This window comes from Mustela erminea, chromosome 4 (genome assembly GCF_009829155.1).
Source record: "Mustela erminea isolate mMusErm1 chromosome 4, mMusErm1.Pri, whole genome shotgun sequence".
Lineage (NCBI taxonomy): Eukaryota > Metazoa > Chordata > Mammalia > Carnivora > Mustelidae > Mustela > Mustela erminea.
The window spans coordinates 20,882,075-20,908,185 of record NC_045617.1 but is presented as its reverse complement, the minus strand read 5'-3'; the positions used below and the strand labels follow the sequence as shown (position 1 = coordinate 20,908,185).

Below are 26,111 nucleotides of genomic sequence, written 5' to 3'. Positions count from 1 at the left end.
CCACAAAGTCCGTGGGCAGGATCTACAAATGCTAATGAGGTCTGTAGAACTAATGGTTCTATTTATTTATTTATTTTCCCAAAGATTATTTTGTTTATTTGAGAGAGAGAAAGAGAGAGAGTGAGTGCGCATGCACAGGCACAAGCAGGGGGGAGGGGCAGAAGGAGAGGAAGAAGCAGACTCCCGGCTGAGCAGGGGCCCTATGCGGGACCTGGGGATCATGCCCTGAGCCGAGGGCAGATGCTTAACCGACTGAGCCACCCAGTTTTTAAAATTTATTTTTAAAGATTTTTGTATTTATGTGAGAGAGAGAGTGAGCATGAGCAGAAGCAGGGGAGGAGAAGGAGACTCTCAAGCAGACTCTGTGCTGAGCCTCGAGGCCCACACGGGGCTCGATCTCATGAACTTGAGGTGATGTGATGACTTGAGCTAAAACCGAGAGTCGGACGTTTAACCGACTGTGCCACCCAGGGGCCCCTAATGGTTCTATTCCTGGGATTATCCAAGAGATAGGAGGACATCTGTCTACCACCACGGCAGCTTAATTCATAATGGCCCCAAATCAGAAAGGCCAGTGGAAGAGAGAAGCGATGTGTTTGTAGAGTGGAAGCAACAAGGATGAAGCCCAGAGACACGACGGTGGGGAAGCCAGACGCGGGGGAATGAGACTCTGGGACTGGTGTTTATGAAGCTCCACTGCCAGCAGAAGGAGCTCTGCTGACAGCAGTGGGGACAGTGGCTGCCCGCTCGGGCGCTACCAGCTGGACGAGGCTGGTGGTGGACTTCTGGGGCGCTGGCAGTGCTCTGTGTCTTTGTCACAGGTGGTTTTAGAGGCAAACCAATGTGCAAAAACTTCCTGAGTTGGACATTTCAGATTTACTCATTTTATTGTACGTATGTTATGGCTAAATAAAAAATAAATGTCCACAAAAGCAAGTCGTTCTTATCCACAAGCCAAGTCTACTCGAACTTGTTAGGTTTAAATCAAGGGCTAGTCAGTGCTGGGCTTCCTGAAAGCTTATGAAGAAGAACATGGAGTCGATCAAGAATCCTCCCCAATTCCTGTGTGTTTGTGTGAGCTCTGAAGGAACTGACGGTTGGAGAGGCTGGGAGTCTTAGAGAGAAAGGCCTGGAGACAGCCGCCCCTGCTGGTGGTTGTGGGAGGAGGAGGGGTGTGGACCTGTGAGGACAGACAGACAGACAGCAGAGCCTCGGGATGCCCACGGCACGGGCAGGGCTGGGGTCATCTCTGCTGATGCTGGGGTAGGGAGCTGGCTGAGGGTGGACCTCAGGCGATGGTGCAAGTCGGGGGCAGAGGCCAGCGTAAGTGGCGAGACAGGGAACGGGGGGAGGTGCTGGGAGGTGAGCACTGCGGCAGCGGCACCCGGTGAGGGCTTGGACACTGCACTGGGACGTACCATCACAACCATCTCAAGTTCAGCAAACCAAAGCCAAACTCACCCTCTTCCTCTGAAAATGAGCTCTTTTTCCCGGACTCCCTCATTTCTGTTGCTGGCAAGTCCATTCTCCTGACACGTGCATTTGACTATGTGGACATTATCTTTGCCTCCTCTCTCCCTTTCCAGCACAGTGTTTGAGCCTTTCCATTGGGTCTAGAGTCCATTCTTGCGCGTGATTATTCCCCAAGGACTGTCTTGTACAGGATGCCAACAGGAGCATTTATTTACCACCTGCCATGTTCTGGGCACTGTGCTAAGCACTTTGCATGTATGGTTTTTTGTTATCTTGGCAAAAATTAAAGCACGAAGCAGGTAAAATATATTTCCACCTTACAGAGATGCAAACTGAGATGTAGAAAAGCTCAATAACTTGGCCAAGGCCCCAGGCAATGGATTTATGTGGCTTTGGCGCTGCTCCTGTATGTCCCTCTGCACGCCTGCAGACCTCCCCAGTGCAATCTCAGGCTTCCTGAGATCTGTTGCTCCTAGCAAAGTCCCTTTCCCAGACAAGGCATTCAAATAATTAATGCTGGCATCACTCCGACACCCTGATTGGACAGAATTTAGCAATGTGCTTATGACTACAGAAGATCTGCTGTGACAGAGGGAGGTGTACAGGTATTAGAGAGCAATACCAAATAATTTCGAGTTGCCTCTAGAAGGCTGTTGGCAGAGGACCACCCTCACAGGCTCTGACCCTGGTCTTGACCTTCTCCCTGGCACGGCTTCTGCTTACAGTCCAGCGGAGTAGGGGGTGGTAAGAGGAAAGGAACGCAGGAAACGCTGTTTAACACATGTCCAAATTTCAATTCTGCCTGTGCCCTGGGAAATATCACTGGATCCACCCCCGGCACGGGGGGATGGTGACAGACATTTCAGTGTTCCCTTAGATGGGAAACCTACAGCTGTGTTGAAAAACAACTGTCCCCAAATACCTGTGTTTGGCCCTTGCTTCTCAATACTGCCCACACTTCCATGATCAAGATTGATCCTGGCCGTGGCCTGTGGGTATCATAAAACCCGACTTGAAAATATTAGCCAGCACATGGACCAGCTGTGTGGAGGAGCTGGTTAATCCCAGCAGGAACGTTAGCACGCGGCTCGCATGCCATCTGCAGAGCACACGAGAAGATAACACACCGACCAGGCCCTTTCTGCCTCGTAAAGAGGCCAGGGCAGGCCAGGCCCTCGGGAAGAATTTTGTAAACAGCTGGGTTGTCCCAGAGCTGGAAAATAAAGCTCTTCCAAACTCCCTCACACGTGCCCATCAGAAGCTCCCCCTTAAAGACTTTCCCAGAAAATAAAGGGAAAAAGGGACTCACGTCTAATCTTAGTTTTTTGTTTTTATTTTTGCAATGACTGTCTTGATGAGAGGCGGTCAGTACAGCTGACGAGAGCAGAAGCAACAGTGCTGGCCGTACCTGGACTCAAATCCTGCCTCGGCCCTTTTCCTAACTGTGACTTTGTGCAAGTTACCTAACCCCTGAGTCTAGTTCTATCCGTTCCCTCCACACTCTTCACAGTGACCCTCTCAGTAGGGTATCCTGGCTCTCGGTAGGTATCCTGTAAATGCCCCAGTTCCTTCCTCTCCCTCTCCTGCAGGAGACCATTTCTTTAATTCTCCTTGCAAATCCTCGAGCCCCACAGCCTTTGTTTTTCCCCAAGTTCAGTTCTCCACATCATTTACTTCTCCTTATTATCTCCAGTGCTTAGCACAGATGTGGAGATATTTGTGAAAGAGAAGAGAGAAACAAAAAGAGTTTTAAGAGGGATGGGCGGGGCTCTCTATTCAGAAGTTGAGCAAAGGAAACACTGTACAAGGGGTAGGAAGCTGATCCTTCAAAAGGTGTCAGGGCAGCAGGTGGGACGGTGACGGTGGGGGTGAGGAAGCCACCAGAAGGGGGATGGGGACAGCCGGTGGGAGACGACGGTGGGACGTGAAGGCCAGGGCCGAGGGTGGCCAGTGTGGCCCCGCTCCACAGAAGCATGCCGTCAGGGAAACGGGTGAGGGGCTCTCACATGCCTTCCCCTCTGGTGCCAGGCACCCAGGGCCACAGCCAAAGGACCCCACTCCATGAACTAAACCTCTAGCCCTGTCCGCAGTGCCACTGTCCACATCCTGGGTTTCTGCCCTGCAACCTTCTGGATGGTTCAAAGCCAGAATTTGTTACCACAAATTCAGTAGAGTCCAGAGTCTGGGGGAAGTGGGGGGACAAATCCTGGACGGCCCCATCTGGCATCCGGACTCGACTCACGCACACGAGGATGCTTTCGCGACCATCTGCCGAGACGGACCCCGATCTTGCCCTGCCCCGAATCAAATATTCATGTCTCCAAACCTTCACCTGCTCCCCCTCCTCTGGATCGGGACGTGATGGGTTTGCCGCGGAGTGAACTCTCTTTGAGGGCCAGGTCTCAGGCCCTCTCAGCTTGCCTTGACTCAAAATCACATCCACATTTCTCTCTGGACGGCCAGCGCCAATCGCAGCTGCCCGTGTGCCTTTGATTAGGGACAAGGCCTGCCATCTGGCTCCGCAGTAGCGTGTGTGTGTGTGTGTGGGCATGCGGGCGGTGTGGGCATTTGGCTCCAGGACAGGAATTGCGAAGTGTTGGGAACATTCAAATAGCCGAGCTGTCTGACCAACATGTGACTGAGCATTTGGACGGTAACTGCATGAGCCAGGGTCTTCGTTTAACCATTCCCCCCATCACTCGAGACTGCTGAGAACGATGAGGGAAGAACAGGCATGAAATGAAAGAATTTAAGAAGAAAGAAAGGACCAGAATTCCAGGGTGGCCCTTCTAAAACTCAGTAGAAAGCAATGTAATATGTCCTTGTCACCGCTCAGCCCTGCTTGGAAGGCCTAGGCATGCTTAAGAGCAGCAGCCACAACCTCCCCCTCCACCTCCTTCAGACTCAAACATTACAGGAGACGCGAGTTCTACAGGAGCAGCATACATTCGACTGGCACAATTAATTCCACACACCTACCTGCTGACCACTGTGCGCAGATCCGGGATGGTAGAAAATAACCCTGGGAATTCCCTCCCTGGCGCTGGGTGCTCTCAAAGCAGCCAAAAAGCTCCCCGCTGGAGTGGCTGCTGGTTTGGGATGTATTTGACCTACAGTCTGATTTCTACAAATCTCTGGGGGCGGGACAATGGAGGCAGATGATCTAGAGGGGGGTTGGCTGCTTGGGGGACACCGTTATTTTCTATCCTTCTTCTAGATCCCTTTTCTGCTCTCTCCTGGCTCTGGACCCAGGTGGACTCACCAGTGGGCTCCTCTAAGCTTGGGCTTCCCTCTAGGTTGGGCAGGACATCTGGAAGAGGCCCAAAGAGTGAGCTTGGGTACAAATCACCGGACCCATGCCTGGCCTTTCTCTGCCAAATGTGGCCTCTTGCTCTTAGCTCTGGTGGCAGTTCCCTTCCCACTGCCCTCTGGCCTCTGGCCCGCTGGGTGCTGTTATTTACTAGCTCTAGGATCTAGTAAATATGCCATGCTGCTTTTCCTAACTCTGCCCGTGCCTTTATGAATAACTTCTTTATTAAATTCTCCAGTGAGCGTGTTTCTGTGTTCTGCTGAGACTTCGATGGAATGACGAGCTGTTATCTGACTTCTCTTTTGGCCTTCCACAGCCCTCATTCCCCAAAAGGAGAGCATCCCAGGCCTGGATGTGAGGAGGGCAGCACAAGCCAGGAAGACCACCTCGGTGGACACTCATTCGCCAGAAAGCAATATCTTGTCCATCTGTTGAACCCATTACAGTCTCCCACCTGCAGAGCTATCAGATTCCTGCCAGATTGGGAAGAAAAACCTCAGCGGAAGAATGCCACTTCAAGTGGAGGAAGGGCATGGAAAGAGAGAGGAAGGACTGTGCAGTAGGTGACTGTCCCCAAGGATGCGATCACAAGCTACCCTATGGAAACGCCCACCTTGTCTTGCTGTGTACTCGTTGTCTTCGATCAATCTGGCCAATCCAAAGTCAGCAATCTTGCATATGAGTCCATTCCCCACTAGAATGTTCGCTGATCGCAGATCCCTGTGGATGTAATTCATGCGCTCGATGTAAGCCATTCCTGCAGCAACCTGTGGGGACCAGGGAACAGGACACACATCACACCATGACTTGATGCACCTACACAGCGCTAACCCTGAGGCAGGGGTCCAAGGGCGTGAGGCCTACCTGTGCTGCCATATCCACGAGGTTTGGTAATTTCAGAGCCCTTCCTTCCCCATCTTTTAAGAAATCAAGGAGACTTCCTGTGAACAAAATATAAAACCATTTCAATTTATTCTGAAAGATAAAAATGCCTGACAAAGGGCGATATTTGGTTTTCTTATTAGAAGGAATGAGGTGATTGAATGAATAATGCTGTCAATGAAGAAAAGATTTATACAAAAAAAAAAAAAGGAGGGTAGGAAAATCTCTGTGCCTTGAGAGACAGCAGTATTATCTTTCAGAAACAAACAATGGTGACTCCATTTCTAAGGACAACAAAGGTTTGATAAAAACCACGATACATGGAATACGGTTCCTTTTATGTCACAAAAAAGGACACGTGGGCACACGTGGGGAGCTGCACCATTTCAGCCTCATCCCCCAGCAGCCCCACTCAGAGGGAAGACATGGGGAAGATGCTGTCCAGCCCTGTGGTTCCCGAAGTGTGGTTCCGGGACCAGTGGGATAGCACCCCTTGGGAAATTTGTTAGAGATGCAAGCTCTCGGGTTCTACCCAAGATTCAGAATCAGAAACGCTGGAAGGTGGGCCCAGAAACCTGCAGTGTAAGAAGCCCCCTAAGTGATTCTGACACATGGCAAAGTTTGAGAATCACTGGCCTCGCTTATTTACAGATTTTAAATCAAGGAAAGAGTATCTGAGGAACACAGAGTGGGGCAGGTAGCTCCCCCTGCTAGCTTGGGGCCATCCAAGAGCTCAGGACCAACACCAGGGCTGAAACAATCATGGGTAGAGGCTGGAGGCTCACAATGGTCATTCGTGATTGCTTCCGTGCTTTAATCACAAAGTTATTTACCAAATAACCCTGGACACAAAGGACAAAGCGTTTGCCAGGTAAACAAGAATTCCACATATATTGAAAAAGAAAGTACGTGGAAAGGAAAAGTTACACTGATGTCCTCTGATGTGCAATGCATTGCCTTTTAAGGTTATTTCTTGTTTGCTTTGTCTATTTTTCCAAAACAAAGTGATCTTTGGCCTGATCCCTGGCAATAATGCTTTGATTAGAAAGACAGAGAGAGAATGAGAATAAAATGTGCTCTTTGGGACGCCTGGGCAGCACAGTCAGTTGAGAGCCCAACTCTTGGCTTCAGCTCAGGTCATGACCTCGGGTCTTGAGACTGAGCCCTGCATCAGGCTCTGCACTCAGCGTGAAGTCTCCTGACACTCTCTCTCCTTCTCCCTCAGCCCCTCCCACTTGTACTCTCTCTCTCTAAAGTACGTCAATAAATCTTCAAAAAACATGTACTCTTTACAAGCATGTCTTTCTCCATCTTCTGTTTAAGCAGCATGCTGGAAAAACAAAGGTGCTGAGAAGATGGAGACTAAACTGAGCCCAGAGAGCTGTGTCTGATATTAACTGCTCAGCCCTGAAAAAGAAAATTTAGCCCATGGCATTCGAAGTGATAGCAAATGATCATAGCCTCCCACGCCATCCCTGATATTAAAAATGAATGCTTTCATTACGGCCAGGAGCTGGGACTCCTGACATGTGCAGCGTGCAGAAGGTGTTGCATTTCAGAAGCATGTGGGGGGCAAACTCAAGGTCATGGTCTGTTTCAAAAAATGTTTTCATTAATGAGCACACAATTTGTGCTGCACTGATGGGAATGCTTGACTCATGAAGAAACTAGGAAAAAAGCAAGCAGGCACCGCCACTACCCTCCCCAGAACAACCCCTGTGGGTCAGCTGTGAGGTAGGGCCCAACCTTTGTTCATGTACTCGGTGACAATGTAGATAGGCTCCTCAGACACCACGGCGTAGAGCTGGACCAGCTTGTCATGTTTCAACTTCTTCATGATCTGTGCCTCCTCAAGGAATGACTCCGGGGACATTGTGCCTGGTTTAAGTGTCTTTATGGCTACTTTTGTGTTTCCGTTCCAGGTACCTGCACACATCCCACAATATTAAGTTAAATCCAAGATCCTCTTTTGATGGGGGGAAAAGATTTTAAATCAATAGCTACTTGCATAAAGTTAGAGTTTAACTTAGAAGAACTTAGTATCTTTTGTTGTTGAACGAGGATAATCAAATGTAAGGACTCTGTCAAATATTTCAACAGGAAAAATGTGTTTCCTTATGGCTATATTATGGTTTATAATTCTTGCAACTTTTTTCTTATTTTGATACATGCCACTTTCCTGTTCCATAATCACCCATTTGACTACAAATTGGTACCAAAAGCTCTGGACACTTCTTTACAAGGACGAATGTCCAAAGTGTAGAACAGGCCCAGCCATCCCATAGCTATCCCTTAGGTAGTAGAGGGAGCGTGGAAGAAACTAGATTAAGTTCCATGTTATGAAGTGTGCCATTAAAAAAAAAACAAAACATGGCAATACATTGAGGATGTCTGGAGATTACCTCCAGACTTTCAACTGTCTTCAGTAAATGGACTACTTGACTGAGTCCTTGAACAGCTGATACAGAAGTAAGATTACAAGTATGCTGATAAGCACTGGCAAGAAGCTCGCAGTCTACTTGCCCCATACTTCAACCAGGTAAGGAAAATTCCTCAGGTTTACTGATGGTCTGCCACAAGAACAATAGCTTCTATCAGTTTAGAGTGGAAAAATCAAACAGCAGCTGAGAAGGAACAGAAATATTTAGGTATAACATGTTAAAATCAGGTAGGTACAGAGACAGGCCTGTTTATGATCATTGGTTGCCTCATCTGTAAAATATAGGAATGGAACTGGATTATCTTTTGAATCTCTTTCAGCCCCAAATGTAAGAAAAAAAAAATGCAAGTTCAATGTGTATTCCACTATTAGCTCTAGGACTTTGACTTATATCTCTAAGGGAAACAGAAAAATCTGTGAAGTTAGATTATACCTTTTCTATTTAGAAAAGTGGTTTAAATTAAAATTATATATTGAATATAATTGGTTTTAGAATTAAAAAATTCAGTGAACTTTTGTCACCCTGTTCGAGACATGGTTCATATAATTACAGCATGCAACCTACAGAAATCCAAGTTATGAAAGAACAGTGGCTTAAAGAAGAGTTCATTCTAATCCTATAAAACATCTGACCACTAACCATAAATGGAAAATCTGACAGTCTGTCAGTGGTCTTTCTTATTTGAGTGCTGTTAGCATCCCAAAATTTTAAATAGAGATTTTCTTCTCTAATAACAACGCAGTTAGTCTCACTGGCATTCCTTCCTGATCCTGAACTAGCATAACTTGATGTTTTATGTTCAGTGGGAAACAGATTCTTAATAGTATGACATACTGATTTAAAGTTGATAATTATAAAGTTTGATAATAAATTTTTTGTGTAATGTCTGATTCTTCCTGACTGCGTAATTGATTGAATTAAAATCCTTGGCATCCACAACTTCAATTACAAACTGGGCGGATGAGGGAGAGGAAGGCCATAAAAAGATATTTATACACACTTATTATACAGTATCTTAGGAGTACACACACCAGTGTGTATGTCCGAGCGTCCATCTCTAACCGCATTGCTGTATCTACATCTGTGTAACACTTGGTCCTTGCCAGGCTCTGTTCCAAGTGCTTTCACTGTGTTAAATCTTTTAATGCTGACCACCATAAACACTGACAGGTACATGTGGCAACAGGTACCAACGTGTATTGTTTTTAATTGAATCTAATAAAGAAAGAAGGAGGATTCTATAAACACCAACATCTGTCTCACTGACAAATTGTGTTTGGGTGGGGCCAAATTTATGGATTTTCTCTAAGCAAAGCTGCAACAGGGCCCAAAGGGTATAATGAAAGCCCTGTGCAGTCAGCCTGATCAACGACATGACAACCAAATTAAGGGAAGTAGGAGTGTCTACTGAGCATCTCCTATACATGGGGACTCTAAGTGCATTGTCCTGTGTAATCCTCAATCTTAAAAAGTAGGTATCATTCCAATTTTACAGATGAGGGAACAAAGGCACAAAGAGGTTAAATTGGCCCCTTGCTCATGGTTAATCAGCTAGTAAGGATTCAAACCCAGGCCTACTGAGCAAAAAAGCCCATGGTCTTTCCTATAGTAACTATCTGTAGTATCTTACCTTTCCAGGTCTTAGGAAGAGGAAACAATGGACTCTTATTGTACTGGTTTCTTGTTCTGTGTGTGCCTGCCTTCATTAACTACATGAAGAAGGATAGAAAAGTGCAGCAGTTTTGCCACATTCTCAAAATCTGAATGTCCTGAGCCTATCTAGCTAGCCAGGTTAAATGTCTTGGTCCCAATGACTGTGTGGATGTTTTTGCCCCAAACGGTCTTTTAAATTGGCTTTGAGATGCATCCAAAATGAAATGTGCCCTCTGCCTTACCAAGCCACACTTCAGCGAAACACCCCTGACCCAGCTTCTTCTCCAGAAACAATGAATCACGTGCAACTTCCCAAGCATCTTTAGCCAATCCAGAAGTTTGTGGGGTACAACTCGATGCAATCCCAGTTAAGTTAAAACACAAACCATCAGCTTTCTCTACAGGAAAGGGAATTAATAAAGAAAACACAGTCCTTATAATCCATAATTATGCATGCACTAGGAAAGATGGAAGGTGACTTGCCCTGTGGGGTGACACTGCACTGGGCAAACATTTGCACTTGAAAATGAATGGCAAAGCATTTGTGCAGGCTGGAACATGCCTTATACTATTTTCTGGCTTATGAGTCAAAACTCATATCATAGCATAATTCGAGCCATCTGCCAATCTTGACGGCTATCTCTCTTTTGGAAATTCCGGAATTCCGAAATTCAAATCAAAGGCATAATCCCCCACTATTAGTAATTTAAACCTTCTTCCAGGCCATAAAGTCTTCATTTTTCACCTTCCATCTTGGATGTTTGGGACTTCCCAAACGAGAGAGCTAGTAATAGAATAATTGAGTCTCAGCATACCCATCCATACTTCCCCAAACTGCCCATTTCCCAGTCTCTTGATCAACTGTAGGGATTCTCGAGGGATTTCCCAGACATCTTTGGTTTTGACAGACAGATCGGTAAGCCTTGGCATCCCTTTGTGACAGGGAACTACTAGGCGGCAGCAGAGACCTGCGGCTCTCTCTGATGGAGCGGGGGCAGCAGCAGGAGAGGGAGAGAAAAGCAGAACACGTGAAACAACACTTAGAATCACACAAACCCAGCGAGCGCACGGCGCTGCTCAAAACTGCTACGTCAGCAGAGAACTGCACACATCTTGGAAGATTAGACACCAGACACTGAAACATGTTCACTGGAGGTAGGACAGAGGACATTTTAGGTGTGGACTGCTCTGTGCCTCTGGGTAGAATATAGGCTATGCACATATACAGGTCGAGGTACGGCTGTTTTGGTTTCTGTACTCACTAAGGAAGAAAAATATTTTCTGCCCAGTATGCTAATATCATGTCTCTGAAATCCTGAAAATACTTCCACTGATTTCAAAGGGTACATCTGGACTACAGAACATCAGCACAACTGTCCCCTCCCTCTGTATGTCAAGGGCTTAGGGACCTTCTATGAATATACTTAAAACTGTAATTTTGGTACAGGATCTTTCCATAGAATGTTAGACTATTATAAACTAGTAAGACTAAAGATTATACCTGGCAGGGGAAGAAAGAGGTCACATTTCTCTAGGATTTCTCTGGTTTTTTAACTGATTCTTTTCTACCAATCAGATACTCTTGCTTCTTTGATATTTCCCATTAAAACAAATCTTTATAACAATCTCTAATATATAATTTAGGATCTGGTTTCAAACAGAAACAAAGGAAACTGAAATCTGCAGAAACTCAAGGATGTGAAAGTACTCTATTTTCTATGAAAAAGACAAAGGAAAACAATGATCACTTATGGGTTATTTGGAATTTTCTTTTTTCTTTCTTTCTTCTTCTTCTTCTTTTTTTTTTAAGAATATACCTTTTAGAATCTGGCAGTGGTGAGGGGGAGAAATTGCTTGAATGCCAAGTGAAACATCGGTCAGGTAAGGGAAGGTAACAAAGCACGAGGAATCAGAGCAGTGACGAAGGCTGCAGAGAGCCTGGCTTGTGAGGTGGACAGAGCCCCCCAACCCCTGGAGGCCCCTCAGACCCAGGGAAATTATATGTAGGGCTGTTGTCTTTTCTCTGGGAACCAGCTCTAAGTTACTTTTTACTCCTTTCTTTGTGGTAGGATCCGGTTCTGAGATGTTTAGGCAGGAAATTATTTATGTGTCAGTATTTCAAAGGCACTTTATTGTGTGGGAGAGGGAAAGAGGGAAGAGGAAAAGCCAATATAAGAACAAATCTAACTTGAGATGGATTTTTTTTGAGATTAAAAAACGTCTACTGCTCCTCATATCCCTTTTCTCCTTCCAGCTTTACGATGTTATTAAGGTGCCCTTTCCAACACAATGTTTTCAAATCATCCAGACCCTGGGGATCCTGCTGATGTCTGGCTGTAATGAAATAGATTTCAGCGTCTGAAAAAATCCTTACACATGCAGGCATTTTGAGTATGTTGTTTAAGCTCGGGGAGATATTCTGCTTCATTTCTACTACATGTTTCATTAGAACCCACATAAACTAAAGCTACCCGATATCCTAATCAATGAGTAGCTCCAAGGTTGTTAATTTTTTCACGTTTTCATTAGTGCCCAGGATCAATCGAGAGGTGTTTCTTATTGTCATTTTCAAAAGATTGCTTTTCGTGGTGCTAAAAAAATGACACACACATTTTTTAAAATGAATGTGCACAGAGCAATAGTTGAGATCAAGTCGTGTACTATTTTGTGGTGTTGTTATTGTCTTGAAGAACAATATAACATGTGTCTATGTGTATATGAATATATGAGTGTATAAATACATATACACACACATATACATCACAAAAATACTACTGGGTTAAGGGGACATAGCTCTATATCTGTACATATGTATCTATATAAAAAACCACCTGTGTATGTTACATAGTGGGAGGCTTTTGCTAATCTTGGAACGAAAGTGGTCATTTTGATACTTATGCATAAGACCACATCCTCTACTAAGATGTACAGACTGCACACCTAAGCACCTAGTAAGTGTACCTCTCTAGGAACACCACACTAGCAGTGACATCGGGGGTCCGGACAGCGACTGCTCTACTGACTGTTCCGAAGTTTTATATAAGAGCTGTAACCGAGCTATGTGTGTGGGTCACACAGTCTACATCTCGTTAGCAAACAGCAGCACTGGTGGAGAAACAGAACATGATAAGTGGATTGCGAAATTCCTCTGGTCATGGGAATGAAAAGCATGTGCAGCCACTCGTGTGTGTGCTGAGTTGAACTGGGGGACCCCCGACAGGAGCCCCCTGGGAGTTCCCTCCAGACACTGCTCCCTATCCTGTCACAGTTTCCAATTCCAGAATCCAGGGGAACAGGAAAAGATGACGGCTTTTACAATTTAACTTACTGCTTTGTCCTGGGAAACTAGAAAGTTACAGTCTTTTGACAAACGTATACATATGGAACTAATAACAACTCCGGTAGAACCTATTCAGCCGTGCCCCACCTTGTGCAGCTGGCGAATTGTCACTGCTGACTTCGTATATGCTTGTACCCACCCCCCCAACACATACCCCCTCCCCTCACCTCCCCATCCCCTCCAGGGTACCAGGGGTTACTCGTTAGTTAGAATCAGGGTTTACCTGAGTAATGTTGTACAAGCTGCTGAAGTGTTTCAAACTGGGCCCGGGTGGTAATATAGTATCCACCATTGTCAAGTTTGCGAATTTTATAATGTTTGACGTGGTCTCCTTTCATGTCGTCCCAGTCTCGGATGGACAGTGAATAGGCACCTGGTACAAACGCACATAGCATCAGCAGCTCCAATCATTTTACGAGCTCGTTTGTCTTCTGGGTCTCGTTTACTTGAGTACTCTGATCAACAATTATGAAGAGGACGCACACACGTGCACACATGTGTACGTGCGCACACGCATGGGCACACACACACTTCCACTCAGCGGAAGAAAATACCTCTTTATTGCAAGTATCAGGAGACAGTAGCAATTCAGTGATTTTATCCTCGAGAATGAAAGCCCACCTGGGCTTTTCCTCCAACACTCTCTTTAGTACCCTCGTGTTGCCTAATAGGGTACAGCCCCAACTCCCCGGGGGGTGGGCGGGAGGGAAGATGAAGAGAAGAGAAACACAGCCCAGCCGGCCGGGGTGGCTCTCCTCATTATCCTTGTCCATGGAGTGTTGCAGAGGCAGAGGCAGTGTGAGTTAAACAGGTGTAAGGAACAGGTGTGTCTCTAAAAGGAAGCCTCCAGTTCCTTCTCACAACCCTGTCTCATGAGCAGACCCCCACGCCTGGTAGATCGAGCTGGAAGGCCACTGCTCCTGCTTTCCCTTGGCCCAGCTTTTCTCCTGGGCTCTAATGTGTGGTTAAATAATAATAAAGGCCAGTGGCTGAAGGAAAGCAGTCAGTTTTGAAAAAACAAAAGGAATGCAAAAACAACCTGTAGGATTGGTGCCTGAGGAACTAAGAGTTGTAGAAAATCGTAATTCTAAAGACCTGCTGCAAATTCTATGATCCTGTGTGCGTGCAGGAGTGAAGCTGCCTGGCCTCTGTTTCGACGAAGGGCTTGATTCTGAGCCTCTGCAGGCCTTTTTAGCTGTCTGCAGTTCTAGAGCCTGGAGGGAAATCTGAAAATAGGACTCGGTTCACAAGGCCGGGAGGAGATATGTGCCATTTAAAAACCCTTGTACATTAGAGATAAGCCTTTCATCCCCTCTGACTAATCCACAGATTTGAATGACAACGAAGTTCTTCAATTCCTTATCTTACCTTTGGTGGTTTCACTTTCACGGATAAGAAAGGTACCTCTCGGGTTTCCAAAGGACAAAAGCTGTCGCTCAGCATCTTTTCGGCCAAGTTTTCCAAAGTACCACCTTTAAATGAGATCAAGGGAAGGAAGCGTTTTGTAAGGCTCGTTTACAAAAACGCAATAGCACTCCTCCTCACCTCCGATCACATCCGCAGCCTTTCCCTCTACATGTCTCCCTAGCCTCATCTCGCTCCCTTTCAGTCTGCTCCTGATTCCATCCATCCCTAATCCATCTCTTTCACTCTTTAAAGAAAAAAAAAATCAGTTTCGAATTGTGGCTGATTTCCCTTCCCTTCCAGAGTGACAAGAACTGGTTTGTGTTAACACTGCCCCCTGCATTCACAAAAGGAGAAATCTTGTTTTGAAACGGCAACTGCAGGAGACCCTTCCCATGCACACCTCCAAGACCCTGGGATTTCAGAGCATAATTACAACCCCTGGGAAATAATGAAACGCAGTCTTCGTCTAGATAAGATCATTAATCAAGCATTAAAAAAAAAGTCAGTGAGAACGGATAAAGAACAAAGACCCGATATTTTCAGTAACTTTGTACCTATAGCAGCTTTGAAAAAAATTGTCAAGACGACCCCTAATTTGAGATGAGTGCTGCCCTTGGATGCCTGCTTTCATGCTCTTCCTGGCCAGCAGGTGTGAGGACTTGGGTAAATGAAAGGCTCTGCCCGCAGGTGGGTGGGGTCTGCGCATGCGTGCTCGGCACAGCTGCAGGGACCCGGCCCTGTGAACAGTCAACGAGCGCGTCCCTAACAAATGACTGGCGTTGCAGACGCTTCCTACCCTCCCTGAGACGACACTCTGGTGCCATGTGAGAAGGCAGCCCCTCCAGTCAGCTCACAACCGCGCCTGCTTATCTCTTCTCTTCCCTCCCACCCCGCAGCCCTAACCGTGGCCCTGCCCTTGGCTAGCGTCTGCGCCCGGGGCGCTGAAGCAGCCGCAGCAGCAGGTGCTGTGGGAACCCGAGGAGCAAGTCCGGGGCGCCCTGCCGGCATCGGTGCCTAGAAACAGTTTTAGAATATTCGACTGCGAAAGGATCCAGTTTCTAAAATGAAATTTTAATTCATTATACTTGAACACAGCTATTATGTGTTCCCTGTCAAATTTCTTTTGTGAATGAAAGAGCCTCACGAGATGAGAAAAGACGCGCTGCAAGCGAGCTCCGCAGTGACTTTTAAAGGCACCGCACTGGGTAATGATCCTAACTTAGCACTAGATGGTGGAAAGAGAATCACAATTATTTATGAAAAATGACTTTCTGGGTTTGCATCAGCTGCCCAATGAAAACGCAGCACGAAGGCGAACAGTGCTGAAAAGAGAGCTGTTAGAACAATGGATGGACCTAAAACAAGAGCATTTTCAGATAATGGTAATTAATTGCCTATGAAAGCCATATGCGTTATCTCCTTAGAATGCTAATTTATCTTTAAAAACGAAGTATTTAAAAATATATTACATTACACACGTATATAACTTAAATATAGGGTTGGTAGGTTCCCAGTTAAATCAAAATGCCACATTTCGTGGTACCTTTTATTCTGAACGAACACAAAGATGTTTGCAAATGTGCCCTAAAATAAAAATTCGATACAAATTCCTTTATTCTCTGATGATAAAACAGACTCCCGAGGAGAAAAAAATGAGCGCAGAAGCACGGAGTATTTGGGAGTGAGGAACAAAAGCAACTGTCTTAGAGCGAATATAAAGGAATTAAAGGCAAGACGGTGAAGCAGTTGGGGGTTTGGCTGGGGTGTGCAGTCTAATCCCCGGAGCCAAAGACTGGGCCTCATGTCTGACTTTCCTCGACTCCCTTACTGGTGAGGCAAGACTCCCAGAAGAGACAGGTCCCCAGGGCATCAGGGAGGAGGACAGGTCCCCTGGTTTGGGAGTCCTGGGCCAGTTTTCTTTCCCTCAGTTCAAAAAAGAGGGTCCTCACACAAGCCACTCTGAGAGTTCTCCCTTTTGGAAGTGGCCAGGAGTCCTCCACAGGTCAGGAAAAGGAACAGTGGCTGTCCCTCCTAGAATCCCCTCAGCCTACAGACCATCTCCCCAAACTGGTACCAGTGAAATTTCTTGGTCCAACTAACGGCTAGTCACAACTTACTATCAAAGAAACCAACCAAGACCCCAACTCAAAGGAAAGGAGCATCGAAATGTACCATCAGAGGATTTCCCTGAGCTGTGGGAGTATGTGAGATACTTCTAGTACCCTCAGTATCCCCTTAATATTTCCGATTACACGGAGAAAGAAAATCTAATGCTGATCTTTAATAATTACTTGCCCCCTTGACCCCCTCCCCGCCTTTCTCTTCCCCTCCCCACTCCCATTCTTTTTCCCACCCTCGCTCTCATTTTTTTTCAGCAGACTATAGGCTTCGAACCTTGCACTCACAGTAACAACATATGCTCTGGCCAGAACTTCATCGCGTTTTCCTGGTTAGTTTCTATGACAAGTAATATTGGGTTTTCATTAGGGTTCTGATAACGATCCCTTTCGAGTTAAGTATGTTTTTAAAAAACAGGTGTAAGGAAAAATAGTAAGTTAGTAATAGTACGAGTGTTACATAGATATGGCAAAAACCGCAGCACAAGGCCTGGGAAAACACGGCATATCCTCTCAGCCCTGAAATCGCTCTAGCGAATTTCTTCTCCCTCCTGCACAAAGTTAATGGCATTTTATTGTGACAGCTAACTTTTAAAAGCAAGTAGTTGAGTGAAAACAACAAACAAAACATACTCTTCTGCCTGGATAGAGTCAACGGGAGCCACGTAATTGCTGGGAATGTAACCAGTCTCTCCGGTTGTCAAGGAGCGGGCTTCCCACCAGTCTCCTTCCCTGCAGAGAACAAAGAGAAAAGGAAGTGAATGTGTTGACCATTTCAGTGTCCTACAGTTACAGACTCAACGCCGTGTAAGAGTGTGAGACATCTCCTAGTCATTCCACTGACATTCCAACACAGCCCTTTGTAAGGGTCACAGGGCTACAGTCTGAGTTGACTGTCGCTTGACTCCAGTGCTGTCTCTCATTGCTTATTTTATTTGCAAATTAACAACGTCGAACCCTGGACATGAGAGAGCTCTCTTGGGGTGGAGGGGCATTTTGCTTGGTAAGTGTCCCCACCTTGGACAGAGGGGAAGGGAACCCAACCTCAGGCTACTTTAGAAAAATCCTGTAACCAAAACAGAATGGTAGTTATGTGAGGTGAAGGATGTGTTATTGTGGTAAATATTCACAATATATACATGTGTCAACCCAACACACTGTACATGGTACACCATACATATCGTACAACCTGTCATGTTGTACACAACCCATCACAACCTATACAATGTTATGTGCCAGTTATATCTCAGCAAAGCTAGAAGGAAAAACAAAGCATGCACTAACTCTACTAATTTAGCTAAGTCTCTATTTCAACTCACATCCTGAGGTAAGCAGCATCCTCTGGTATTGCTGGACAGATGCAAAGTGTTTGTTGGCTCTAGTGTTATTTTGTTAGCCATTAATAGATAGATCAGGAAAGAAAACAGCTCATCTGCCCATCATCTCAGACAGGAAGCCTGCTAGGAGGCCCAGGAAGGAATGAAAGCCTACCCCTCATACCTGCCTTGCTTGCTTTCAAGACAATGGGTAGAATGATGAAGCCAACAGGGTAGGCCTGGTTCAGAAGCCTTCAACCTGAGGTTATTCCACTGACTACAGACCTGAGTCTGGTGCACGGGAGAGGAAGGGTCTAGCTGTGTGTGTACAAGTGCGCAGGGGTGGGTGGGTGGGGGACCCAAACCGGCCAGGCACTTCAGGTTCTGAGTCTCCCCACTCTGTTTAAGACCCAGTGTTCCAGGCAACAGCCTGTCTCAGTCGGGATGGGGAGGGCGGGCTCTCAGGTCTGCGGGCAGAAGGACGTGAAAGGGGGGGCTTGTAACACCACTCTCAGCTTAGAACAAACGGGTCAGTTCAACAGTTAGAGTTGATGTGTTGGACTCACGGCAATGGACGTGTGACGGAGAGAAGGGGCGGAGTGTGTGACTCTCCCCACACACACATGTGGGGCTGTAGCCCTGCCTTGCGCGGAGTCCACAGAACCCGGCACCAGCCTGCGGCCAGGGGTGCGAGGGCAGGGGAGGAGGCGAGGCTGCTGCCCTTGGGCATACCGAGACCTGTCTGGTGGCTCTTCGGCAGGGGCTCGGGCCTGTTCTCCTTCCTCTTTTGGTCCTTGGAAGCAGCAAGAGAAAACCCTACCCCCCCCTCTTTTTTCCTTTAACATCATTTTGTAGCCAGATTCTGTGTCAAAGCTAGGGAAGAAAATGTGTTGGCTTTTAGCCCCGGTCAAGATCTTCCTCAGGCTGATGGGATTAGGTAGAGAATAACCAGCCTCTGTATTAACAGGCGCCTTACTCGAGAGCCCCATTCTCCGAAGATTGACTCTCTGAGAGAGGACACTGATGAGCAAAAACTCAGACAGGATTTAATAAAGTAACAGGCAAGCGGCGACAAGCCCGCACGTGCACTGGGTGTGGTTGTGGGCCAGTGCTTGGTGGCACAAGTGACACAAATCAGCCCATGAGAAAACAGGGTGCTGGCAAAGGCTTTTAAAAATTTATGTCTTTTGGCTTTTTAAAGATTTATTTATTTATTTTAGAGGGTAGAGAGGGAGAGGGAGAGAGAGAATCTTAAGCAGGCTCTGCGATGTGGGGCTCCATCCCACGACCCTGAGATCAGGACTGAGCCGAGACCAAGAGCTTGGCACTTAACTGGCAGCACCACCCAGGTGACCCTAAAAACTTATGTTTTAATTCATTTTTCAGTCTTTCCTTTTTTCACCCTGTTAGACAAATTTAAATGGACAAATCAACCAAAACAAGGAGATAAGTTCTCATACCTGGGAAGTCTTTGCTAAGAAAACTTTAGTTTATGTCCAGATTTGTCTCAGGAAGTGACTGACACGCATGGAGGAACATACATGTGTATGAACCCCTGTGGACCCATCACTCAACTTAGGAGCTGGGTCTTTACTGATCGTGTGGTGTACTGTGCTGCTCCCCTATTGGATTCCTCTGGCTTTTGGCCTCAAATCATGAAAGTAAAACTGTTAACCATTGAACAGTTTATATTGGTTTCATTTCTGTGCCCTCTAAAAGAAATACATGCAATTGTTAAGTATACCATCTAGCAACACATGTGGAAATTAATTTTTTTCTTTGAACATGTGCTAAGAAATGGCTTTGGAGGCTTCAAGCTGGTGACAATGTTTACTACTCCAACGTTCCACCAGATGGAGACATTTCATCATAAAAAATTAACAATCCCTACCATCTCCCCCACCTCTCCTTTCTCTTTCCCTTACTCCACCTCCCAAACCCCACACCCAGGAAATGCTCCAAAATAGTAAAAAATTAAGAGCTTTCAGCAGCAGCTTCTCTTTAATTGCAACCTCCATCAAGTTAGCTCTAATTGACTTAAATTAAGAAGACTATCTGGTATCAGTGTTGGGTATGTGGAAATGTCACCCGAGGGGGGAAGCCAATACATTTTGCGGGGGGGCTGGACAACCCCAGTCTTATTCAGATGATCTGGGATTTCTCTTTTCTCTTTCTTTCTTTCTCCCTTTCTTTCTTTTTCTTTTCTTTCTTTTTCTTTCTTTCTTTCTTTTTTTTTTTTTTTACAGAGAGAGAGAGAGACCACCAGAGAGGGAACACAAACATGGGGAGGGGGAGAGGGAGAAGCTGGCTTCCTGCAGAGCAGAGAGGCAGATGCAGGGCTTGATCCCAGGACCCTGGGATCATGACCTGAGTCGAAGGCAGAGGCTTAATGGCCTAGCCACCAAGACGCCCCATCAGATGATCCGAGATTAATCAAGTATGGTTGACCCTTGAACAGCACAGGTCTGAGCTGCATGGGTCCACTTATATGCAGATCTTTCCCAATAAAAACAGTGCAGTAAATGTACTCTCTTCCTTATGATTTTCTTAATAACATTTCTTTCCTCTAGTTCACTTTATTCTAAGAACACAGTATATATCATACATATATGAAATATGTGTTAATTGACTCTATCGGTAAGTCTTCTAGTCATCAGTAGACTATTAGAAGTTTTTGGGGAGTCAAGGTTATATGCAGATTTTTGACCACATGCAGTGCAGTGCGGGGGGGGGGGGGGGGGGGGGGGGGGAGGGTGGGGTTGGGCGGGGGGGCTGGTGCCCCAACCCTCCCATTGCTCAAGGGTCAACTACAATTTCCATTTCAAATCCAGCACTAACATCTCATTTTGAAATTAGCACCTAAATGGCCTAGCACAGATTAGAATCCAACTATCAGCTCATTCTAAAGTCATGTATCAGGAATTCATGATTTTCTCTTAAGTGACTCCATTAATCTCACAAGGTTTTCAGTTACTCATGAGAAAGAAAATTCTTTTCTTTTTTGAGGCCATCTAGGGTCATTTTTCCCATCAAAGTCAATATGAAGTGACAAGGAAACAATGTATTATGTAGTAAGCCTCACAGGTTGTGCCCAAAAAAGGCTGGTACAGACTCAAAACATCTGTCAAAAAAATCTTTTGAGCAAATGAATAAATCATCTTTTCAATGCACTGGAAGTCCAATTCACTCACAAATAATACTCTTTCACAAATCATTCACCTTGATTTAGGAAAACAGATCTTTACTATGTGACTTATTACTTCTTAAATTATTGTGAAAATTAACGTTATTAAAAATGCACTTTAAAAAAAACCTGTCCTTACAGTTATTTCATTAAATCAGCATTGGTGAGATTTTCTATATCTAGCTTTGACTCAAAAATACGATTTAAGGCTCTCATTTAGAATCACTTTTAAGTTTTTATAATAGCTTCCCCTATTCCTCTAATTTAAAGACTTACTAAAAGAGCCTGTTCTCAATCCCCTAAATCACTTATTGGGTTTGTTGGCCTCTGAGACAGCCAGGAAGTAGCATCTGCCCACAGAAGTGAGCCTGTTCCACTGAGTTGTGGAGTGTTTTTATTATAAATGCTATATTCTTTCTCAATTTGGTTATTGTCATCTTACCCTCAGAGAGCATATTCATAACAACGTTATCAAATGCATAGATGGGACCCGCTAATCCCGGATTTCTCCTTAACAAGATGGAAAGAACTTTAAAGGAGTCACTAGTGTAGGCCCTACTCCACTTTGTGTAACATGTTTATTATTAGGTGGTGTATCACCAAGTCACGAAATGTGAAAATAGGGAATAAAATAGATGCATTTAAGTAGTCTGTAAAATGGGTTCAAGTTTATTGATGTGCAAGTGCACTACACTGAGTACTTGCGACGGGTCCCTGAAGAACCGTTACCCCATGCCGGGTGGCAGTGCTACCAGCTCTGAGCACAAGCACACACGTATACCACCCGGGTCCTGCCACACTTGAAAGCACAAACGCCAGCCCTGCCGCCTTCTCTTTCTGCCTCTGGATGGGGTAAGGAGTGGGAGGACACAAGGACTAGGAGGTGTGGCAGCTGCCCCAGGGAGAACAGAGTGCCATTCCCCCCCTCCCCCCAGTGGAGGAGCGCCAGGGGCTGGGGGGGACTGGGGGAGGGGGAAGGAGGCGCTTACCATCTGGTTCTCTATCATTGCTTTGTTTGTCCTTCATGATTTCCTCTTCCCTGTTATTACCCTTTACTTCAAGATACTGTATTTGTTGTAGAAACCTTATTTTTTCCCCCCATAACCCTGGAAAAGGGCATTTAAATGGCATGTAGGATGAGGAATTTCACTGGCAAGAAGGAAGAACATTAAATAAGGGGGAAAAAAACCTTTGTAATATTTTCTGATAAGAGAACAAAACCAGAGCCTCAAAGCCTGTAAAACACGAAAGGCCATTCGTGTAAATCATAAAACACAGATTGAGATAGACTGGATCTTCCTGGAATGTTTCTTCAAAATTCAACTGGATGCCACTGTCGATCCTATCCAGATCAACAAAGGAAGAAGTCACAAATTTGACTTTGGCAAGGACTGGCTTTCCAAGGGTCCCATGATTTGATGTGTGGATCCCCTTGCGGTGTGGACAAACCTGCAGAGGACGAGCTGGGTGGTACTTCCTACTCCTCCCTAGTTCTCACCTTTCTGAAGTTGGTTAGAAGTTCTAACCAGCTTTGGGACTGAGAGAAAATTATAGAGAACGGGGAGGGGAAGCAGAGGGTATTTCAGAATTCAAAGCAGATAGACTCAGAAGAGAAGCATTCATCTGAGAATCAAAATAACAATAAGGAATCATAGATCAGAAGAGATCAAAGCCCACTTCCCCTCTCTCCCACCTCCCAGCCAACCTAAACTTTCATGTATCTTGAAAGGTTCAGTCCTCTCTGGGCTGGAGGTTGGGGGTTGGTCCTCTGGGCCCTTGTGAGACCAAACCTGACACAGTCCTCAGGGTGCCACTCCCACACCTCACCCGTGGCTCTGCCACCTGCTGGCTCCTCTGGGTACCCAGGCAGCTCCCTAACTCCAGCCTCTGGCTCCTTGTATGTCAAACCATGACTGTGAGGCACATCACAGACAACTGCATTCATGAGAACACTTGCAACTGAGTACACAGCTGGCACAGAGGAGCTGTCAATAAATGGCAGCTGTTTTCTATTTAAAAAAAAAATCTCTGTGGCTGTGGGGGCCTTGTAGGGGGCAGGTCACGTTCTTCTTGATCTGGGTGCTGGTTGCACGGGATACACAGTTTGTGCAAATACAGCAAACTGTACGCTTTGAAAACATTGTGGTAAAACACGCATAGCAAAATGTACCATTTCAACCACTTTCAAGTGTAAAGTTAGGCAGCACTAAGCCCAATTTGTTGCGTGACCACCACCATGCACGCTTCTGACACATGCAGTTTTCTGCATGTATTTAAAAAGTTCTACCCCGCCCTCCCACCCTTACCCATTAATGATGACAATACTAAGTAAAAAAAACCCGAGCAACCCTGTGGCTACTATGTAGACAGATCCAGAAGAGTGACCTCTTGTGGGAGGAACCCAGCTCCTGACCTTGAGTTGTGGGCATCCCGGGAAGGGGTGGGCTTTCCAAGGAAGCAGCTTTCAGGCCTGAGGGAGTTCCCTGTGACAATGACCACTTGTCTTTCCCAGGACAGGGATGCTCTGGGGCGCCGTCTGGCTCCCCTAGCTCCCTTCTCCTCTTGCTGGAGCTCTCAGGAAAGCTGAAGAGCCAGACTTTGACCGGTCCTTCTGCCATCATGGTTTGCTCAGGGAATGGAGAACACAGCAAGTGGAGCTGGTGGCATAGAACTTCCTGGTGGGCCCCCAGCCCTGGGGTGGCATGTCTTCCCAGTCCCTGCGGAGTGCTCACAAGGAAAACTTGAGCTACCGGGTAAGAGGCCTGACTGCTGATGGGGACATCACCATTTTCTTTTTCTTTTCTTTTTTTTTTGAGTGGGTGGGGGGAGGGCAGAAAGAGAGAGAGAAACTTGAGCAGGTTCCATTGTCAGCACAGAGCCCCACATGGGGCTCCACGACCCTGAGATCATGACCTGAGTCCAAATCAAGAGTTAGATGCCTAACTGATTGAGCTAACCATCCTCTTTTTTTTTTTTTTTTTTTTAAAGTAAACTCTACATTCAATGTGGGGCTCGAACTCACAGATCAAGTGTTATATGGTCTACAGACTGCACCAGCCAGGAGCTCCCACCACCATTTTCTTTGAGGCCAGAAGTTCCTGGACAGGCATACTGTCTTAACCTAATAGAGGCAATATTTAAAACCTACAGGGAGATACGTTTCCCTATATATAATATCATATATACCATGTTTACTCTTCTATAGGTCTTAAGTGTAGAATTACAGTGATTGATTCTTACCCTTAGAATGTCTCCATTGCCTGTTGAACTGTTGTTCCTACGGGTCACATTTAAAATGCACACATTGTAGTCATTCGCAAGTGGGCGAAGTCACTTCTCCTTCCCTCTCACAAAGATTTCAGTCACTCGCGAATTTTCACTATGGGGCAACGCCTCCAGAGCCTCACCAATCAGAGTATTTAGCAGTTTTGAAAACAGAAGGAACTTGTTGCCGGCTGTGAGTGAGGGCTCAGCTAGTGCATCTTGCAAAATACAAAAAAACCCCAAACAACCCATGTCAAGGCAGAGAGACGGTGGTGTGGATAGCCAAGCTTTGTGCCAATCATCTGAAAACACAGATCTACAAGGGGCAAAACCAGAACTTTTCCAATCTGTAAACCAAAAGCCTCAACTCTGAGACTGTGGTGTCTTCCAAAAAGCTCCTTGGACACCAGCCCTGTAAAATATTGCACTGGCTCGTCAACTCTTCATGTCTCAAGTTCAGTTGTTACCCATTACTCAATTCAGCAAGTGTTCTTTTAGCATTTCAGAAACTACAAAGGCACAGACTGGGAACACCAGTATCCTTTCTCAGTCTGAAAGACACGCACACTTCCCTGTCCCTCTCCGAACTTACGAGCTGTTCAGTATTTGGAATTTCTCTCCTTTGTGAAAACTCAGGTCATCTTCCGTCCGTGCTTCATAATCATAAAGGGCTACAAACAGGGTCACTCCTGAGAACCAAAAGGAGAGAGATTATTACACAAGGGGAAATTAATGCCAAGAAATGACATCGTTCACCGAAATCTCATTCTCACAGTCTTCATCTAATCAGCAGTGATAACATGGTGCGCTGATGTAATTAACATGAAACCAGGGTGGCGGGGCTGAAGTCATGCCTCGCCCTTTGCAGGGGAAGCACTGTGCGGTCTCTTGAACGAGTCCTCGGGAAGAGACAGATATTAATATCACGTCCACAGCCAAGAGCAGTGTTAGAGGTCAGATCTGCGGAGGTCTGCGGCAGTTAAAGACACAGATTCCCTTCCTCTCAGGAGCCCACGTTAGGGTGAGGGTAAAACAGATCCCTCTCTCCTGTGACCTCACAGTAATGGAGACTGTAACGGGAGACTCCTTCTGTGGCCTGGGTCTGAGAAGATCCTCTCACAAATGCTCACCCCAAATGATGTCTTGCTCTCAGCATCTGCAGTTGCTCTGGGGACTCCTTCTCTCCTGCCACAAGTCTGCCTACCCTTGCAGCGATCTGTAGTCCTTATTCCTCTTCACACCCCCACCACGTCTTCTCAGCTGATGGACTCCCCACAGAGGCCCTTCTTGCTCTGCACAAGTCTGCTATCAACAACAGGAAATCTCCAGCAGCCCATTTGGCTTAGGACCTCCTTCATATAGTGGGTAGAATTCCAAGACGGCCCTCCATGATTCCCACCTCCTGGCGTTCCTACTCGTGTGTAATCCCCCTCCCGTGAGTGTGGGCGAACCCAGTGATTTGCTTCTAACCAAGAGGACATGGCAAAGGTGATGGGATGTCCCGTAAGTGACGAGGCTTCAGAAGATGGCAACTTCTGTCTTCCCAGCCGACTCTCTGTGTTGCCACTGTGGCCCGAACACTTTGATGAAGCAAGCTGCCATGTTGGAAAGACACACATGACAAAGAACTGAGGGTGGCCTCTGGCCAACAGCCAACGAGGAACTGAGTCCTGCCAGCACCACACGAGCTTGGCAGCAGATCCTTCTCAGCTGGGCTGTGAGGT

At 46.1% G+C, this 26,111-nt stretch overlaps 1 protein-coding gene across 9 annotated transcripts in view; it reads right to left on the bottom strand.

Moving 5' to 3' along the window:
• The window catches only part of FYN (FYN proto-oncogene, Src family tyrosine kinase), a 207,592-nt gene that overhangs the window by 26,631 nt on the left and 154,850 nt on the right, over positions 1–26,111 (bottom strand). For 7 of the 9 annotated variants that reach the window (XM_032337998.1, XM_032337997.1, XM_032338001.1 and 4 more), the window contains 8 exons: positions 24,980–25,076; positions 17,257–17,355; positions 14,468–14,571; positions 13,323–13,472; positions 10,575–10,739; positions 7,412–7,591; positions 5,648–5,724; positions 5,397–5,550 (listed from right to left, as the gene is read on the bottom strand). In XM_032337998.1, coding sequence (XP_032193889.1) covers positions 5,397–5,550; positions 5,648–5,724; positions 7,412–7,591; positions 10,575–10,739; positions 13,323–13,472; positions 14,468–14,571; positions 17,257–17,355; positions 24,980–25,076 — 1,026 coding nt within the window. Of the gene's footprint in view, positions 1–5,396; positions 5,551–5,647; positions 5,725–7,411; positions 7,592–10,001; positions 10,158–10,574; positions 10,740–13,322; positions 13,473–14,467; positions 14,572–17,256; positions 17,356–24,979; positions 25,077–26,111 lie in introns of all 9 variants that reach the window. The other 2 variants (XM_032338005.1, XM_032338006.1) reach the window with 2 other exon arrangements.